This window comes from Oratosquilla oratoria, chromosome 12 (assembly GCF_046742065.1).
Source record: "Oratosquilla oratoria isolate Oo_2021 chromosome 12, ASM4674206v1, whole genome shotgun sequence".
NCBI classification, from domain to species: Eukaryota; Metazoa; Arthropoda; class Malacostraca; order Stomatopoda; family Squillidae; genus Oratosquilla; species Oratosquilla oratoria.
The window spans coordinates 57,437,176-57,458,396 of NC_134788.1; the positions used below are offsets into that span (position 1 = coordinate 57,437,176).

The window sequence follows — 21,221 nt, forward strand, 5'->3', positions numbered from 1 at the left end:
GGGTGGATGGGGGGTGAGGTAGTATGTGTGAGCAAAATTTGACGCAGCCCGAAGGGATTTCTCCCCGTCCTCTCCTTTTATGCAATGGGGGGACGGAGAGGGGGGTCACCGATTTAATGAAGCGGCCTTGCTGTGGATGTGCTGTGTCTTGCGACACTGCTTCTGACCCAGGGCAGTGGACAAGGTGCAGGGATGACCCGTCATTCAGGAGGTGCTAAGATAAGAGGGAGGGTGGAGGGGTGTGGAGTGTATTCAGGGGTGGAATGGGTGGGATTGATTTTGTGCCTTTTTCTTTTTGGCTACCCCCCTTGTAAGGGGGAAAAAGCCTTGGTATATGTATGTATGAAAGAGGCCTTTAATTGTTCAGCTGTTGATTCAGGATGGCTGAATTGATTGATTGATTGACGTTACCCTTTAATAAAACTTCTGTTAAAGTTGTCTTTGTTATTATTTGGGTAAGAATAACAATGTAAAACAATTTCTATAAGTGATCTTGCAGAGTTGCAATTATATTTTAAATTCTTAGGTCATTTGTGAGACTGAAGTATTACGAAAATTGTAAACAAAGAAGGAAGCCATCATGTACTGATGAAATTATTTGTAAAATTCGACAGTAAGGTACGTTGTTGGATAATCCATGCAAGTTACAGGCCATCATGGTTGTAGCTATCTAGGTTTTCGATACTTGAGAAAGAATGTTGTAATCAGTTATGAGAAAGAAGCCCAATGCTTCAAAAACTTGTGCAGGGGGGAATTTTAGACGGGATATCTAAGTTTTTGAAAGTATCTCGAATAACAATAACCTTCTAAGTATTAGGAAGTACTTTACATTATATGCTGATGTTTTATAACAATTTTAGATATCGATTGAAGCTCAATTAAATCAAGTACAAAGTTATGCACAAAAGAAGACGAAGTATGAATACGCATTATTTGAAAAAAAAAGTGAAGAATGAAAAGATATTGAATTAATGCTTATATATTATCTAAGCATTATTATGATTATATTTGTGGCTTGAATGAAGCAAACGGGATACTGTGGTAAGTGGCTTAGTATATCTACTTTAAAAATTAGCTATCAAGAAATTATATATTGCAGTTCCACCCACAGTGTATATTTATATTTTGTGGGGGGGAGACATGTTGGATGTGAAAAAATACACTGGCAAGCCACAAAACTCACATTATTAATTACAAGAGATAAAGGACAATTTATAGTTTCACCCAACCAACGATTTTCTGATGTGGCTTATGTGTTTCTGGTGAGATATGTTGTGTATTGATTGATGGTGTACATCATTTCCGTCGAAAATCCGTAGTTTTCAAGTAATGATTTTTTCAACTTATACCTACATCTCCTCCCCAACGATCTTGGGGGACCTGTGGGAAATTGAGGTTTTTGGGTGGGGGATTATTAAATCGAGTAACGTGTGCAGCAAAACAGGTTGGAAATCAAGAAAGTCATAAAAATATATATGAAAATAAAATATAAAAATGCAACTCAAAGTTCTTTAAGTCCGTTTAAAAAAAAATACACACACACACACACACACACATATATATATATATATATATATATATATATATATATATATATGTAAAAGAGAAACGATAGGTTAGGTATGGTTAAGATGTATATGTGAGTGTATGTATATATATATATATATATATATATATATATATATATATATATATATATATATATATATATATATATACATATATACATATATATATATACTGTATACCAGATCCCTGGGTCCGCTAGTGGAGGCCATTGGTTTCTTTGTAACCTAACATTTTATATTGGACAAATATATCAAAACTAGACACCTAACATTGTATATAGGACAAATATATCGACTACTGACTTATTCAATGCAGTTTAAGTTAATATAAACTTTTATAAGAAATAAGAAATAAGAAATTATTTCTAAGGCACTGTTATGCTTTTTCAAAGCATAACAGTGCCTTAGAAATAGTATCTTATTTCACTATAAAAGTTTATATTAACTTAAACTGCATTGAATAAGTCAATAGTTGATATATTTGTCCTATATACAATGTTAGGTGTCTAGTTTTGATATATTTGTCCAATATAAAATGTTAGGTTACAAAGAAAGCAATGGCCTCCGCTAGCGGACACAGGGATCTGGGTGCGCACGTCCTGTGTTATAGTAGCCCTTGATATATACACATATATATATATGTATATATATATATATATATATATATATATATATGTATGTATGTATATATATATATATATATATATATATATATATATATATATTTATATATATTATATATATGGAAGCTTGTTGGCCAAATGAGTTAGGGCATCATTACTTGTAGTGAAAGTCAAGGGGATGGTGGTTTGAACCCTACCACTATTGAAGTTGAACCAAGGTCATGGTTCAATAAATAGCACTACAAATTCCTCTGTAAAGGGCACCATTCTAGCCTTCTGATAAGGGGGGGGGGTGGTGGTGTCATTAAAAAATGTTATACACATATATATATATATATATATATATACCTTAAGTAAAGGTCATTAGGTATCCAATGAGGGTAATTAGACCATGTACTTAGGTATGGTGTCAAAATTGACAAAATTTTCACATTGAATGAGAATCAGACAAGAAATAATGGTCTCAAACTGTCCGGAAATAGAAAAGTTGTAGGTAGAAACAACTTTGTCAACTGTGTAATTAATGAATGGAATAAACTTCCTGTACAGGTAGTGTAATGTAGTTCAGTTCAAAGCTTTAAGAATCATTTAGATAAACACCTAAGCAAGATCCTGTAATGATTATAATTGATTCGATATTATTTGTTTTTGTTTTGTTATCATTTGTCTGTTTGATTTTCATTTATTATTAGTTATATGTAAAATTATTATTTACTATTTACCTGTTTGTTTATTATTTAACTATACCTATGCATTTATTTATGTATTTTATTTGTTATTTGCATTATTATAGTTTTTATTTATTAATTTATTATTAGTGATTTGTTTTGCATCCAACCTAGATATGGACCAAAAGGTCTCCTGTCAGCATGCTCCACCTTTGTAATCCTTTGTAATCATTCATTGGTTGAGAAAGCCACATCTTTTAATGTGTTGTTTCTCAATAACTTCTAGTATTTTAAGCTTCTCTTACTCAAAACTTTTATTTCTAAAAATCTAGCTGTCATGAAGAAATTATAGATCAATGTACCACTTACAATGTTTATTTATTTTTATTTTTTTATTTTTTATTTTCTTGGGGGGGAGGGTTAATTTTGGATGGGAGAAAGTAAAGTGGTAAGCCGCAGAACTTGTATTAACTACAAGAAACAAAATGTACAAATGCCACTCAGAAATCCTTAATCCTGTTCTCAAAAAAAAAGAAAAAAAAAAAAAAAAGAAGAGGTGAGGTATGGTTAAAGTGCACACACATACAACCTACTAAGATCAATGAAAGTGGCATTTGAATACTTGGATAAAGAAATGATAAAAAAAAAAAAATATTAGTCACATTGATTAGACCAAAACTGGAATATGTAGCGACACTATGGACACCCAGTACTAAAAAGAATATAAAGAAACTAGAAAGAATAAAGAGAGCAACAACAAAGTTGTTGTAGTTGTTGTTGCAGTCCCGTCTCCCCAAGGAATGCCACAGCCGAAATTGGGTTTTCTCACAAATCCTTTATAGATTGTATGTTGTGTTGTTTGCGTGCATGATTGTGCATAATGCAGTCTTCCATTATGTGTTGTATGGTATGGGGTGAACTGTTACATCCTGGGCAGCTGTCCACAATGCGGTCATCCAGCCTCTTCTGGTAGCTTAGAAGTGCTGGGTGGTGGCCGCACCGCAGTCTGGCCAGGTGGACTCTGTCCTTTCGTGGGAGAGAGGATTCAGAAGGATGGATATCAAGGGGTCTGGCATGCAGCAGTGTGCTGTCTTTCAGTGTGTTAATGGAGCGGTGAGTGATATGATTATGAATATGTTTCTGGAGGCTGGTATTTGGTGGTTGTGGAGGAAGAGAAGAGAGTATCTGTGTGTGATAAAGGTCTTTGGGTGTTGTTTTAATGTTTCTTGGTGTGTGTGGGTGTTCTGCTATGTAGTGTAGTGGGTGTGATGTGTTTGTGGTGGCTGCGGCAAGTGTTTGTGTGCCTCTCATGTCGAGGTGGTCCTTGACTTTTTGGACTTTTATTTCATGGTGTAAATGGTCTGTAGGTGTTGTATTTGTGCAGCCTGTAATTGTTTTTAGGGCTTTGTTTTGTATGATTTGAAGGGAGTTGTGGTGTGTCTCACTGAGATTAGGAGCCCATGCAGGACTCGCATAATTCATCACTGAGCGTAATTGTTTGTATATTGTTGTATTAGTTTCTTTGTTTTGTCCAAATGTTATTCCAGCGATTGACAAGTGCATTAAGTCTAAGTGTGCATTTGTTTTTTATGTTTGTGATGTGTTGTTTGAAAGACATGTTACACCAAGAATTTTCGGTGTGTGTGTGTGTGTGGTATTAGTGTTGTTGATGTAGAGATGAGGTATGTATTTGTGTTCTTTTGTCCAGTTGGTGAGAAGTGTTGCTGTAGATTTGGTTGGAGCTATTTTGAGTCTGTGATGAACCATGTGTTGAGTGTATCAAGGTATGGCTGGATTATTTCTGCAGTTTTGTCTGTGTTACGATGTGTGCATGTGATTGTTAGGTCATCTGTGTAGGAAGAGATGTGTATTTCTGAGGTGTCTGGTGTGGGAAAGTCATGCATGTATAGATTAAAGAGCGTGGGGGATAGAACAGAGCCCTGTGGTACTCCGTTCTTAATGTTTCTGATGTGCAATGATTGGCCATTATATGACACGTAAGCATTCCTACCTGCCAGATAATTGGTCAGCCATCTTTTGGTGTTATTGTGTATGTCTGTGTTATTTATTTTATTTGTTAGGTTGTGGCAGGGGATAGCATCAAAAGCTTTACTAATGTCTAGTGTTATAAGAAGTGTTCTGTGGTGGGGCCTATCTGAATTGATGCCATCTAAAATTCTTTTTGTGAGGTTTATCAGAAGAGTGTTTGTGGAGTGTAGTGGCCTAAAACCGTGTTGTGAGTCAGCAAGGAGAATATGTGGTGTGACAAGTTGAAGTATTAGGCATTCAATGACTTTAGAGGGGGTGCAGAGAAGTGTGATTGGGCGGTGCGATGTTGGGATTGTTGGGTCTTTGTTTGGTTTTGGAATGGTGATTATTTTACCATGCTTCCAGATGTCGGGTATAGTGTTGTGTGAAAAGCTGTAGTTTGCAATGTTTGTGAGTGCGTGTATACCTTGTGGTCCAATGTGTTTTAGGTGGATGTTGCTTATGTTATCAGGGCCACAGGCAAATAAGTGCTTGAGATTATGTATTATGTGTTTTGTCTGACTGTCTATGAAGGGTGTATAGTCTGAGTCTGTGGGAAAGTCTTTCTTACGTCAAATAGTGCATCGGTCGTCAGGGTGAGAAGTGAGATGGCTTGTCTGTGCAAAATGATTTATGAGTGTGTTTGCTTGTTGTCTGTTTGAGGGTAGATTGTCTGTTGTTGTGATTATTGCTGTGTGAGAGCATGTTGTGTTACTGTTGGATAGTGTAATGCTGTTGAGTGTTTTGTACAATTTGCTGGTGTTTGTTTTGTGATAAAGTTTTGCCAATTTTGTGTTTTTTGTTCGTGTATTTTATTGGCAATCACAGTGTTTAGTGTTTGTATTTGGTCTGCTATGTTTTGAGGGATAGGTGTGGGGGTATCGTGTTTAAGTGTGTCACGTTGTCTGATGAGGTCTTGGATTTCTGGTGTGAAGTTGGGGTTGTGTGATTTTCTGTTGCCTCTAGGGATGTATCTCTTGTCTGCATTTTGTATGATTGTATTAAAAGTGTGCACAGCATTGTTTATGTTTGTGATTGGTATACTGTTAAGTGTTTCAAAATGTTGTTCTGTCTCTTCGGTAAAAGCTTCCCCGTTAGCTCTCTTGTAATTGGTGTATGTGTGTCTGTGGCCAACTGGGGTGCATCTTGTTTTGGTGGTGATGATGATTGGAAGGTGGTCAGAACCAAGGGCGACCACTCTCCATGATGTTGTTGGGGTTAGGCAGGGGGAGCAGAAGGTGATATCAGGAGAGGAGGGAGTGTAGAGGGCTTGGTGTGGGATATGTGTATGATTGTGTGTGTTGTTCATGATAGTCAATGACTCAAACTGAGTCTGTATATCAAGCCCTCTGTCTGTGTCAGGGTTGTCGACATACCAGGCAGACAACTTGGCGTTGAAGTCACTACCCATGATCAGGTTGGGGATTGAGGCTAGTTGGCTAAATTGAGGCCTGAAGGTGTTTGGAACTGTGAGGGATGATTGGGGGGAATGTACATGTTAACTATTGTCAGTGTTGTTTCCACGTTAACATAAGAACAAAGATTATCAAAACTAGAACTACCAACACTAGAGCAAAAAAAAGAAAGAGGTGATCTACTGACTATATATAGAATCATGAAAGGAATGGAAATCCTTGGCAGAAAAAATTTACTAAAAAATGACAATGGAAAAACAAGAGGCCATGAAAAGATACTCAAAAAGGACAACTATAGAAGAGATAGGAAAAAGAATAGCTTCCCACACAGAATGCTGGATACATGGAATGACTTAGATGAAAAAACAGTGTGTGCAAATACTAATCACAATTTTAAGAATAAATTTTATGCTGAAAGATACAAAAACGGGTTACCATGAGCATAGCTCCCTTCCCGTATAATACAACTAGGTAAATATACACACACACTCGTGACTGGTGAACACTTTTCTCTCCATTTCTAGTTTTTTGTTATAGTTTCTGGCAAAAATGGAAAAGGATAGTGAAGAAAAAACAACAAAGGAATCAATGAAGAGAGGACTGGAAGTGAGTATAGTTGAGAGCCCAAGAGGTGTGATACCCAAGTACTCTACTACTCTACTACTCTGTTGGTTGTCAGGCTGGACGGCCCTTCACCGCTTTCACTATGCCTCTCCAGATGGTTCTATCCTCTGCCAATTCCTTCCAGTCCTCTCTTGGTGCCACCCTCTCCATGTCCTTTCCTTACTACATCCATCCATCTGTACCTGGGTCTCCCTACTGGTCGTCTGCCCTCCACTCTTCCTTCCATCACCTTCTTTGGTAGTCTGTCTGCCTCCATTTGTATGCAGTGTCCAGCCCACCTTGCTCTTCTTCCCCGTATTTCATCCTGAATGTACGGTTGCCGAGTCTGATCTCTAATTTCCCTGTTATGTCTTAGTCTCCATTTCCCTTCTTCTTCATCATATACTGGGCCGAGGATTCTTCTCAGGATATTGTTTTAAAAAATTTCCAGTCTCTTCTCCCTTTCTTTTGTCAGTGTCCATGTCTCACATCTGTACAGGACTGTTGGTTTTATTACAATGTTATATGTTCTTATCTTAGTTCTTCTGCTGATGGTCCGACTCTTCATTACAGATGCCAGGGCATGGTAACATCTGTTTCCTACAGCTATTCGTTTGTTTATTTCCATGTCCAATTCATTTCTTTCACTGACAATGGATCCTAGGTACTTGAACTTATCCACTTTCTTCACCCTTAGTGATCCAACTTGCTCTTCTCCTGGTGTATAAATCCCATTTCTACTTAGTTTCATAATTTCCGTTTTCTGCTCATTGCATTTTAGGCCTATCTGTTCTGCTGTTCTCTGGAATACTGTAAAGATCTCGTTAATTTCCTCCACAGTCTCGGCCACCACATCCACATCATCGGCATAAGCAAGGTGGGTTATCTGACCATTGGATAACTTAGCTCCACCTAGATGGTTGGTAATCTGCCTCACTGCTTTCTCCAGTGCAAGATTAAACAGCAAAGGAGACAGCACACATCCCTGCCTAAGTGCCACTGTATATTGGATGCTCCGAGGAAAAACCCAAGGTGGGAAAATAATGTTTTTTCAGGTTTTCAAAGGAAGTCAAGCAAAATAGGAAGAAGTTTTGATATAGATAGAGAAAGTAGGTATAGCAATGCACTAAGAAATCGCGAAATAAGGGAGCTGATGGAAGATATCATAGACTTGAAGTTTGATTACCTAGCTGTTCACAAGGAACTGATTACACTACAAAACAAAAACAAAAACAAAAACAATGAGCAAACTATCAAAGAATTGAGTGACCTAAAAAGTGAAATAGAAAGTCTTAAGAGAGAAAATGAAAGACTGAAAAATGAGGATGAAAATAAGAATGATGAACTAAAAAGGAGGTAAATGAACAGTTGCAAGTAGTGACCAGTAAAGTAGCAGAATCAACTAAAGAAACAGACCTCATTGAAATAAAGAATCAATGGAAGAAAGAACAGGAAAATCAAGAAATATCATTTAGAAAAAATATTAAAAGAGCAGATGGAAGAAAATACAAAAGAAACAGTTATAAAAGTAATAGAAGAGAAGGAAAATTTGGTGAGAGACACAGATGACAAAGGCAAGTGCATTGTGGTCCATGGTATACAGGAGAAGCATGATATGTATAGATACCAAAAAGAACTAGTCAAAGAAATTCTGAAATACAGGATGAAGATCAAAATCTCATTAAAGAAATCGATGAGATTCACAGGATAGGCAAATACTCAAAAGAAAAACATCACAGACCTCTAAAAAGAAAACTAAGAACACAAATGATGGCAGAGGAAGTATTATCAAAAGCGGTCAAACTGGCAAATAGCGAGAAATTCAAAAATATAAGAATACAAAAGGAAACGAATGATGAGGAAAAAGAGAAAGGCAAAGGTTTCAGAATTGAAGTAAGTGATAGAAATGAAAAGAGAACAGACAGATTTTTTTTATTATTATTATTATTATTATATATATATATATATATATATTTTTTTTTTTTTTTTTTATTTATTTTTTTTTTTTTTGAGAGAGAGAGAGAGAGAGTGCTGGATTTGAGACTGAAAAAATGGTATATAAAAAAAATGGAAACCTAAACCAAAAAAGAAAAAATATGAAAATAGAAGTGGCATACACAAACATCGATAGTATGATCTCTGGAATCAACAAATTAAATGACTATATAGAAACAGAAAAACCTGACATTATGGGCTGAGTAGAGATAAAACTGAAAGGACCACATAGGACATGGTCTAAATAACCACTGGGGAAAAAACAGAACTGAAAAGTAAGGAGGTGTCATGATATTGACCAAAAAGAGTTTTTATGTGACAAAGATAATTGAAGGTCAGGGAAATACAGAAGTAATTATGATTAAAATTGCCAACAAAAAGATGAAAAGCAGAAATTTGTAGTAGTGTATGTGCCACCAAAAACCCATGCGTGGTCAGATAGTGAACACTCCAAATTATTGGAAGAAACGAAAACGGTGCTAAACAAGTAACAGAAAGAGGGTGGAAACATAGTAATCATGAGTGATTTTAATGCAAAAGACATAATTTGGGAAGAAATGACAGTTAAAGGGGGAGATGAACTCTGGAGCAACATGCTACTAGATATGACCATCGAATACACTCTAACACAATGGGTTAAGGAGAATACTAGATATAGAAACAATGAGGAACCATCGAAACTAGACCTAATATTAACCTCTGAACCAGATATTGTGAACAGAATGGAGTATAAAACACCAATTGGAAAAAGCAACCATATACTAATAGAGTTTGAATTAAAAGAACAGAACAACATAGAAATGATAAACATAGAGAAGGAAGATTTATGTACAACAAAACGAACTTTGTAAAACTAAGGAAATTTTTCCAAAATGCAAATTGGGATAGGTTCTCTAAAGAGGAAACAAATATGGAAGACAAATGGAACATATTTAAAGAAAAATATAAAGAGGGAGTTAACAAATATGTACCAAAAAAGAAACAAAATTAAATTTATATAAAATGTTGGTTCAACAAAAGATGTAGTGAGGCTAAAGCCAGGAGAGATATAGCTTGGAAAAAATGAAGAAAAAAAAAGACAGGAAAACATCTAAATGGCAAACTTATCAAAAACTTTGAAACGAATATGTAAACATATGCAGGAAAGAAAAAATAGAATATGAAAGGGATATCATAGACAAATGTAAGGATCAATCAAAAATCTTTTTCAGATATATAAACTACAAACTAAAGGATAAGCATGATACAGTATAATTGCGGGAAGGAGATAAAGAGTACATAGACGACACAGAGATGGCAGAAGTTATGATCAGACATTTCAGGTCTGTTTTTACAACTGAGAGCTCACAACCCCGGGAGGACAAACAACTAGGGAGCTCACCCATGATGAAGGAAATTAGAATAGCACAGAAGGAAATAAGAGACCAAATAAAAAGCCAAAATGTCAGAAAGTTACACAGACCAGATGAAATTGCAAATTGGATACTAAAAGAGTGTATAGACGAACTGAGCGATAAACTACACAAGATGATAGACTTCTCATTAAAAGAGGGAAAGGTACTGCAAGATTGGAAAGATGCAAACATAGTACCAATACACAAAGGAGGAAACAGGGAAGATCCTACAAACTTTAAACCGGTATCCCTCACAAGCACAGTAGCAAAAATATGCAAAAAGATTATCAGGAACAGATGGACCAAACATTTGGATGAAAATAAAATGATAAACCCCAAACAATTTGGTTTTAGAAGTGGAAGATCGTGCACCACAAATCTAATCTACTTTTACTCGAGACTAATTGAGATAGTACAAGAAAGAGATGGATGGGCAGACTCCACCTTCCTGGATTTGCAGAAAGCTTTTGACAAGGTACCACGCAAAAAAATGATAAATAAAATTGAAAAAATAGGAATTGAAGGTAAGCTATCGGAATGGGTGAAGGACTTTAACTGGGAGAAAAATGAGAGTGGTACTTAGAGACGAAAGTTCGAAATGGGAAGATGTAAAAAGTGGTGTCCCACAAGGCTCTGTTTTGGCTCCTTTAATGTTTGCCATATACATAAATGATATGGACGAAGGAGTAAATTGTTACATAAATTTTTTTGCCGACGATGCCAAATTACTCAAGAGAGTGAAAACAGAAGAAGATTGCAGATCGCTACAAGATGACCTGGATAAAGTATGGGAATGGAGCCAGAAATACGAGATGAACTTCAATATACTGCATAATGGAATTTAGAAGAGGCAGAAATAGAGTTTCAGGAAAATATACGATTGGAAACAAAATAGTAAAGAAAGTAAACTCAGCAGAAAGGGACCTAGGAGTAATCATCTCAAGTGACTTGACACCTAACAAACATGTAAATAAATTATTCGGAGAGAATTAGAACTTATTAAGATCAATGAAAGTGGCCTTCGACTACATGGATGAAGAGATGGTTAAGAAAATAATTACTACATTGATGAGACCAAAACTAGAATATTCTATATCAATGTGGGCACCAAGCACAAAGAAAAACACAAAGAAATTAGAAAGAATCCAAAGAGCGGCGACAAAGATAGCACCCACACTTTCAAATTTGACATATGAACAAAGATTGGAGAAATTACAGCTGTCAACATTGGAGCAGAGGAGGGAAAGAGGCGACTTGTTGACCATCTTCAGAATTATGAAAGGGATGGAAGTTCTTGATAGAGATGACCTATTGAAATGGGACAAGAGAGAAACAAGAGGACACGATAAGAAGCTAAAGAAGGACAGTTACAGAAGAGACCTGAAAAAGAACAGTTTCCCACACAGAGTGATCTATGTCTAGAACAAACTAAACAGGGAATGCCAGAACTAATCATGAATTCAAGAATAAACTGGATGTAGAGAGATACGAAAACAGGTCACAACGAGCATAGTTCCCGTCCTGTAAAATACAACTAGGTAAATACACGTTTCAAGAGTGTGTGCACTGTTGATATAAATTGATTATGCCTGGATTAGTGTAGCAATAATATCTAAGTTTAATAAAGGAAAGGAAAAGGGAAGCAACATTTTCTCTTGGTTCCCCTCTCCCCTGCTGGTTGTGTCCATAAGGTGTCAACCTCTGGAAGATGGGAAATAACATGATATTGGGAAGTATTTTCATTCAGTATCTATAAAAGAGATGTTAGATGTGGTACCTGACTGAGTTTTACAACTTCATTGGGAAGAAGAGAGATATACTAACATCAGCATTAGCAAGGAAGACATAGTCATATAGGTAGACTTGAAGCTACAAAATCCCCTACTTCACATGAAAAATTCCAAGTGTTAAACAAATGTAGATTTGAAATATGTGAGCACTTAATGGAAGTATTTGGTAAGTTGGTCGACACTGGATTCGTTTCTATATTTTCTGAGGGGAGGGGGGCAGGCAAACATTATTCTCGTATTTAAAAATGGTGATAAATCATCTTTCTACAACTACAGACCAATCAATTCTATATTGGTTACTCTGATTTACAGAGAAATTGAGGCAAGGAGTAAAATAGTTGTTCTAGCCTAATTTTGATGTATTGCTTTCAAATGTGAAACCATTTTTTACTCATTACCTCTAGTTTTTCAAATATGCATGTATATGTGTTTGTAAATGAGTAATGCATTCAAGGCTACTAGATAAATCTGAAGGAGCCATATGATAATATGGAGTGCCTTTGGAAGCTGTCAAGAACAGTTAGTACTAGTGTCTCTGTAGGGATCTCAAGGTCATTGGGCTCCTTAAAGGTATGCAAGCGGGTTTCTGAAGAATAAGGACTCTAAGGAGCTTCTTACCAGTGGCAGATCCAGGATCAAAATTTGGGGGTAGGGGCTAACTTGGATTTTGTAAATATAGATGATGCTTTTAAACAGATGCACGAATACAATAATTTTTAATATAGATTGGAGTATATGTTCTCATTTGATTGAGTTTCTTTCAATATACTGGGCAAAATTAATACTTAATCTTACATTTTTAAAGATTTATCCTCAATAATGTGTTGAATATCCTTCCAATTATTCTCACTGAAGGTTTTTATTAAATCCTGGAAAAAAATCTGACAAGTACCAGTATACACGAGGGAGGTTTCTTGACCTCTGCAATGAGGTAATGAAAGAACAAATTTGGAGGGGGCTTTAGCCCTGCCCCCCTGGATTTGCCACTGTTTCTTACCTTAAACGAACTGAGAGCATGGGAAGCATTTGAGTTGATCTGCCGTGGCCTCCATGGTAATACTAGATTACCAAGAGTGTATCTAGAAGTTGTTACAGCTTTTTGAGAATATGTGGTGCTGAATATCACAAAAATTCTCTTCTCCACTCCCATATTAACTTCTTCCCTCCGAACCTTGGAGCAGTGAGTAATGAGCGTGGAGAAAGGTTCCACCAAAATATTACTGGGATGGAGAGAAATTACCAAGACAAGTGGAACTCCAACATGGTTGCACTTGCATGACATTCTGGAGGCAAAGTACCCAAGATCATAAAATAAAATAGAAAATAAAATGTCTGCTAAACTATGATTTATGTGCATTGTATTATCAAAGTAATTTAGTTCCATCAATGTTCTGTATTTATCTTTTTTCTGTCATATGCCATTGTAAGATACTAGAAAAACACATGAATTTCTATGTAGTATAACAAAAATGTGATATATGAAAGCACAAAATTGAGAGGTAGTAGAGCAAATGACTTCACAAGAATTACACCACCCTCAACAAAGACATTGGCAGTGACATTCATGTCACCAATGGATGGCACATAAATGCATTGGTCACTAACTCTGCCTAGTACCCAGTGCATGTAGTTGCTATAATTGTTTGCATGAGGATACATCCCTTCCTCACACCTACAATCAAACCCCCATATATGGCTACCCTCCAGTGAACATAACTGACATTCTGAAAAAAATAGTACACACAAGAGCAAGACTTCCCTGTCTTGCACATGCCCACCTCTTGACAGGAAACATCCCCCTCCATTTACCAATGTAAATCTCCCATCACAGTCTCACACATAATGCTAAACTTACCAACATACACAACTCTTAGCAATAACTATCTACTCTGTCATCTGCCTCCTCAAACAGCTCTGACTACACCAAATCCAGGCTGTCAAAATGTACTTGTGAGCCATCCCGCTGCAGCCACTAGTGTAATGGTGGATTATGTTATTTACGCATGTTTTTTTTCTATGTTACTATATTTTTATTTTCCTTGACTATTACAAGTAGACTTGATTAAAAAAAAATCTCAGACACGGGAGAGAACCTTACAAATGTGACCTTTGCAGCTTTCAGAGGGAAAAGTATTCTGGAAAGAGACATGGCGACCCACACAGGAGAGCAACCTTTTCAGTGTGATCTTTGCAATGCAGCTTTTAAAAGAAAGGCTGGTCTTGAACATCATGTGATGACCCACACAGGAGAGAAGCCTTACAAATGTGACCTTTGTGATGCAGCTTTCATAAGAAAGAGTATTCTAAAAGATCACCTGGCGACCCACACAGGAGAGAAGCCTTTCCAGTGTGACCATTGCGACGCAGCTTTCCTAAAGAAATGTAAACTTAAATATCACATGAGGACCCACACAGGAGAGAAGCCTTATGAATGTGACCTTTGCAATGCAGCTTTCACAGTGAAAGGTAGCCTTCAACAGCACATGAGGACCCACACAGAAGAGAAACCTCACAAATGTGATCTTTGTGATGCAGCTTTCATAAGAGAGAGTATTCTAAAAGATCACATGGCAACCCACACAGGAGAGAAGCCTTTCCAGTGTGACCTTTGCGATGCAGCTTTCCTAAAGAAATGTAAACTTAAATATCACATGAGGACCCACACAGGAGAGAAGCCTTTCCAGTGTGACATTTGCAATGCAGCTTTCACAGTGAAAGGTAGCCTCCAACGGCACATGAGGACCCACACAGGCGAGAAGCCTTACATTTGTAACCTTTGTGGTGCAGCTTATCTACAAAAGGGTAGTCTTGACTATCACTTGATGACCCACACAGGAGAGAAGCCTCACAAATGTGATCTTTGCAATGCAGCTTTCACAAGAAGGAGTATTCTAAAAGATCACATGGCGACCCACACAGGAAAGAAGCCTTTCCAGTGTGACCTTTGTGACGCAGCTTTCCTAAACAAATGTAAACTTGAATATCACATGAGGACCCACACAGGAGAGAAGCCTTACAATTGTGACCTTTGTGATGCAGCTTTCGCAGAGAAAGGTAACCTTCATCATCACATGAGGACCCACACAGGAGAGAAGCCTTACAATTGCGATCTTTGCAACACAAGTTTCAGAAATAAAACTATTCTTAAACATCACATGATGACCCACACAGGAGAGAAGCCTTTTCAGTGTGACCTTTGTGATGCAGCATATATAGGAAAGGCTGCTCTTAAACGTCACATGATGACCCACTCAGGAGAGAAGCCTTTCGAGTGTGACCTGTGTGATGCAGCATTTACGCAAAAGACTGGTCTTAAATATCACATGATGACCCACTCAGGAGAGAAGCCTTTCAAGTGTGACCTTTGTGATGCAGCTTTCAGAGGAAAGAATCATCTCAAAAGTCACATGGCGACCCACACAGATGAGAAACCTTTCCAGTGTGACCTTTGTGATGCAGCATTTACGCAAAAGATTGGTCTTGAACATCACATGATGACCCACTCAGGAGAGAAACCTTTCAAGTGTGACCTTTGTGATGCAGCTTTCAAAGGAAAGTATCCTCTCAAAAGTCACATGGCGACCCACACAGATGAGAAACCTTTCCAGTGTGACCGTTGCATTGCAGCTTTCAGACACAAGCATCATCTCAAAAAGCACATGGCGACCCATACAGGAAACCTTCCAATATAACCTTTGTGATGCAGCTTTCATAAGGAAGTGTGACAAATTGCACAAGAAGACCCACACAGGAGAGAAGCCTTTCAAGTGTTGTGACATTTGCGGCTAAGCTTTCATAAGGAAACGTTGTATCAAATGTCACATTAGGACTATTAGGCTGGTTGAAGCAAACTCTGATGGAGAGGAATTGTTTATTTAGGAATGAATGTTGGGCGCCAATAATAATAGCTTGCTTTAAGTGCGAGAAAAAATGGGGGAGGGATGGTGAGGGAGGTGATGCCTGTGAGATTCAAGTTGTGCCCCAACTTTGTCTGCTTGCAGGGGAGGGGGGAAGATGTGAGAAAGCAAGGGGTAGCAATCTAGGCTCATGTATGATGCTCCAAGGGTGTGTTAAACTGTATAAGATGAATTTTTACATGACATTTGCTTCATATTGATTAACTGTTACATTTTCCTTGTACAGAAGATGTATATAGTTATTCAAAAACATGATACATACCTGGAGTAGGAATTATACAACTGAATATTTGAAAGATTATTACCTCTTTTTAATCAGACCTGTTCAAAATCAACTTCTTCATATTTTCATATGTTTCTGTACTTTTTCCCATGCTTTTTTGACCTGAAAAAGCCAAAAAATTACATCCACTTCTATGTAGGATGTATGGAAGCATTGCCACATGGAGGCTGATTTTTTTTGCTGTCCTACCAAAAGGACAAATTTTGGGGCATTTCTAAGCATATCTTGTGATGTAATTTTTTATACAAGATACAGCAATACATTAGGTACCAAATGGAAGAACAGAATCTACATATAGGAACCATTAGAATTGATGAATTTTCCCCGTGAATTTTAAAAGATATGAAATTGTTGAAAATCCTGGCTTTTTTGCTAACCTGGGAACATGTTTTTTTTTATGGATGTATGAATTTTAAGTAAATTTAGACCAAAACTTGTACATAATTTTAGCTTTTTATTTTGTATTGTTTACAGAAACCTGTTAATGATGTTGGGCAATACTGAACAATACAAAAGCAAGGCCAGCACTGAAACTCAATCCAAATCCAGAAAACTATCCACGAGATACTTCACAATGGCATTAAGCAAAGAGCTACAAGTACATATGGTTGATGTCTCAGAACCCCCACAAACAAGCATCAAGTTGGCCATCCACCAGATCTCACTGAAACCTTCCTGGTTGGATGCCCTTCAGCATCCATCAGTGGTTCCCAACTTCCCGCCAATAGACAAGCATTCCAGTACTTCCTTTATTTCCAATTTTTACCAGAAAAGACAGGGAAACCCTTGGTTCAAGACCTTTCCTATGAAATTGTTGAAGCTATGATCCCATTCTGGCAGATGGCTAGGATCAAGACAGTGACCAGACAGAATAGAATTGCATGAAAATCTTCATGAAACTCCATGACAAACACAGAGCACTGATGAAGAGCAAGTATCCCTGGAGGAAAGAGGAGTGCATTTGTCTTGGAATTGGACAGCCTGCCCAACATAGGAGCTCCAGATGCTTTCCAGGATATAGAGAGCAACAGACTGTTATCCAGGGAGAAGAAAGATGAGGACATCAGGTTCTACCAGGACCAGGGGACTGGGAGGAAAGTTTGCATGTTAGGTCATGACAAGATTTCTGACAGCTTCAGAAGGAGAAAACCTGTGTTTCAGAAGGTGACAGCCAAGACCACACGAGTAGATCTCATTGGTCCTGAATCCCACCTTCTGTTACACATCCTCAGCACCAGACCTGACTGGCTCTTGGATCATGTTGAATCATGGCCAGAGAAGGAGGACTACAAGAAAGCCTTGGAATATGTGAGAAACCTCTGAGTAATGAAATCACTGAGCATGGATTTAAAATGATGAGTGATTTTGCAAATGTCATCACAGGTCCCAAGCAGAGGGAATATCTCCTCCATGCTGTGGAATACAATAGATGGTGCTTCAAAAGCTTCAAGAAGCAAACAAATGACTGTGCAACAGCAGTTTGATACATATAATCATGATTATTTTGGTAGTTTCAGTTGATGGTTTGACTTGCTGCAAAATTACACTTTCCACTTTGATATATGTCAAATGTATGGAATTTTGTAATTTTTTGTAACTATTATAAATAACATGCCATTTTTGTATAATGTTGATCAGATTGCACATGTTTGAAAGAGCATTAAAAATGCTGTAATTTGATAACTATTTTGTTGCTCTATCTTGCTCCATGCAAAAACCATGTCTCCAGGTTAATAAAAAGAAGAAGATTTTTTGACAATTTCATATCTGTTAAAAGTCACTTGGAAAATTCATCATTTCTAAGGGTTGATATATGTAAAGTAGATCCTGCTTATTCATTTGATACCTAATTTGTTGCTTTTAGATAAAAAATTATACCACAAAATATGCCTAGAAATTACTCAAAATTGGCCCCTTTGTTAAGATAGATAACAAAATACTTTGGCCTTCATTGGCAATGCCTACATATATCCTAGATAAAAATGAATGTGATTTTTTGCTTTTTCAGGTCAAAAAGCATGGGAAAAAGTACAGTAACATATGAAAATATGAAAAAGTTATGTGAACAGGTCTATTATTAGTCTGTTAGGCCCTGAATAAATGCATTTGGCCTGTAAAGAGCTAAGATGTAGCAAATTGCTGTATCTGCAACTGTAGTATTTGATATATCCCACCAGAGTGTGGCACATGTGTTCAGATCAGGGTATTTGAATTGCCCGCGCGTATGGCGCGATCATGATAGACACCCATAGGCATACGACACACATACATTTGTAAACACATGTCAGGATAGGAGACACTTAATCCCATGTGTAACGGAGCATAGGGACTATGTATGATAGATGACCTAGCTAGGATAATTCAGGCTAGGATGCTGATGCACATCTCATCCATTACCTTTGCCACGCTGACGCCATGACGTCACGGCATAGTTCCCGCCAGCAGGCAGTTGGAGCAGAGACGTTGTGGTGCTTAGACCCTGTAGGGCCTGTGGACGTGAACTAAGCACAGTGACATTAATGTGGAGCAATATTCACAGCTCTATATAGACAGGGCTCCATTTATGTATCCAAGTCCTTGTATACGAAAGTACTTAATTAGATGTAGAAACCTACGTACATATTTTTAATACCCTTGAACACTTTTATGCATGCCACCACTCGACCACATGCATAACACAGAGGATTTAATTTCAGCTAGAAGGAACCTGTACAAAATGGGTGTACATGTTGAAAACGTTAATAGAGTATGTATGGTTCTGTTTGAAATTTTTACACTCTAATGATGCTCCAATGAAAGAGGTAAGTTGAGGATGTAGGCCCATATTTTAATGAACCATGTTTTAGGGATCCAGGGTGGCTTGGGATGACTGGACCTCTATTAGCTTCTTGACCTCTTTGTGCACTGTCCCTCTGCCTCCCACACTCAAGGAAGAGGAATTGCACATTGTTGAAGTTTAGTCAGGTGGCATCAGTGCAATGGCTTAGGTATGAAAAGAAGGATGGAGTTAATATGTAAGAGAAAGAGTCAAGTTCATAGAGAGTTAGATTTCACTCCTGGAGTAGACTCTGCCACCTCAGTGCCAGGTGGGCAGGAGTGGTTGGTTCAATGCCTGGTCGAGAGTAGAAACAAGTTGTTCTGGCCTATATATATGTTCACTGTTGAATGTCTTGAGTATACCTTGAGTTTTCCCTTTGTTTCCCTCTCCGCTGCTCATCATGTCTGTAAGGTGCCAACCTTTGCAAGACGGGATAACATGATATTGGAAAGTACAAGTATTTTCCCTCAGTATTTACAAAACAGGGTTTAGATATGGTACTTGATTCAGGCTCAATTTTCAGTGAAGAAGAAATAGATATACTAATGTCAGCATTAGCATAGTAGATGCAGATATTGGAAAGTATTCCAAAATCCATGTGGGCATGAGTATGGGTGTTAAGTGCTATGTCAGATATATTTAAGATGCTTCACCAGGACTTAGGTTACATGAAACTTTATGACCAATGAAATGCACCCAACCAGTCTTCTGTTCACCTCATCATATTTTGCTCAGTATAGGTTTTCTGAGAAATCTCGTCACAGAGGCTGAGCTAGACTTTTGTTGTGTAGTTCAGGGAAAGAGATTAAAGGGAAGAAGGAAAATTTATTATTGGCATCCTCTCTAGACCTCATAATCTGAGTATAGGATAGACTGAACCCCTGTTGCAAGAAGTAAGGAGGGCATCACAATACAAGAATGTTGTGGTCATGAGAGATTTGCCGCTACACATTGACAGTGATATTATAGTTGATCAGGAAGCACAGAAATCTTAAGATGTGATACAGGATAAGGAATAGATTACCTATCCTATGATGGAGGGGGAGACTTTGGACTTACTGTTAATAAATAAAGATGATATAATAAAGTATTGATAGGTAATAGACTAGGTATTAGAGCAATCTGCCACCACAGAACAACCCGCTAGAGACAGACTGGGGCCACACCGCACAGCGGGTAAATGTCCTCAGTATCGGCGACCAGTAGCGACATGAGACCTTCAGGCGGAATTCACGGCACAGCAGCAACACGACCAACTGTCACCTCAACAAGATCAGCGAGACCCGGAATCAATCCTAGAAATACTAATGGAATGCTGAGTATACTACAGTGGAATGCAGGGGACATCCGCCTGAAAATGGCATCTCTTCTTGCAACGTTGCAGGAAGCTCAGGTAGACATAATCCTGCTACAGGAAATGCTACAGAGAAAATGTAGGAAACACAGGATAGGACTTCCCACTGTGGTTAAGAACGAAATCCCTAGCATTTAAATCAAGGACTGCCTGGAGTGTAGGGAAGCCACAGAGGTGTTTGCAGCCACATGATGGCCTACACAAAAGAGAACCCTTTCCAATGTGACCTTTGCAATGCAGCTTATACAAGACAAAATTATCTTGAATATCATGAGATGACCCACACAGGAGAGAAGTCCTTCCAATGTGATATTTGTGATGCAGCTTTCAAAAAGAAATGTGACCTTAAATATCACAAGGATGGACACACACAGGAGAGAAGTCTTTCAAGTGTGACCTTTGCAATGCAGTTTTCATAAGGAAAATGACATGAAATATCACATAAGACCCCCACAGGAGATAAACTTTTCCAGTGTAACCTTTGCAACATAGCTTTTACAAGAAAGAATGATCTTAAATATGACATGATGACCCACACAGGAGAGAGGCCCTTCCTTCAGTGTGAACTTTGTGATGCAGCTTTCATAAAGAAATGTGACCTTAAATACCACATCAGGGTAAACACGGGAGAGAAGCCGTACAGCTGTGACCTTTGCATTGCAGCTTTCTTGAAAAAAGAAGAAGAATGCTCTCATAAAACACACATTTGAAGATCCACACAAGATATAAAGTCTTTCAGGTAACCTTTGGGATGAAGCTTTCTTG

General features: G+C 37.7%; 1 protein-coding gene across 3 annotated transcripts; it reads left to right on the top strand.

The window, feature by feature from the left end:
* The first annotated feature begins 481 nt into the window (after nt 1–481).
* LOC143031832 (uncharacterized) lies at nt 482–18,030 on the top strand. 3 transcript variants are annotated; one of them, XM_076196166.1, is made up of 3 exons: nt 482–618; nt 7,746–7,937; nt 14,200–18,030. In XM_076196166.1, exons 2-3 carry the CDS (start codon nt 7,916–7,918, stop codon nt 15,774–15,776), a joined length of 1,599 nt encoding a protein of 532 aa, XP_076052281.1. In that variant the 5' UTR covers nt 482–618; nt 7,746–7,915; the 3' UTR covers nt 15,777–18,030. The 3 variants fall into 3 exon arrangements, with proteins under 3 accessions (XP_076052281.1, XP_076052283.1, XP_076052282.1); XM_076196167.1 differs by lacking the exon at nt 482–618 and adding an exon at nt 649–1,041; XM_076196168.1 differs by lacking the exon at nt 7,746–7,937 and having other exon boundaries at nt 564–618.
* Nucleotides 18,031–21,221: the final 3,191 nt, after the last annotated feature.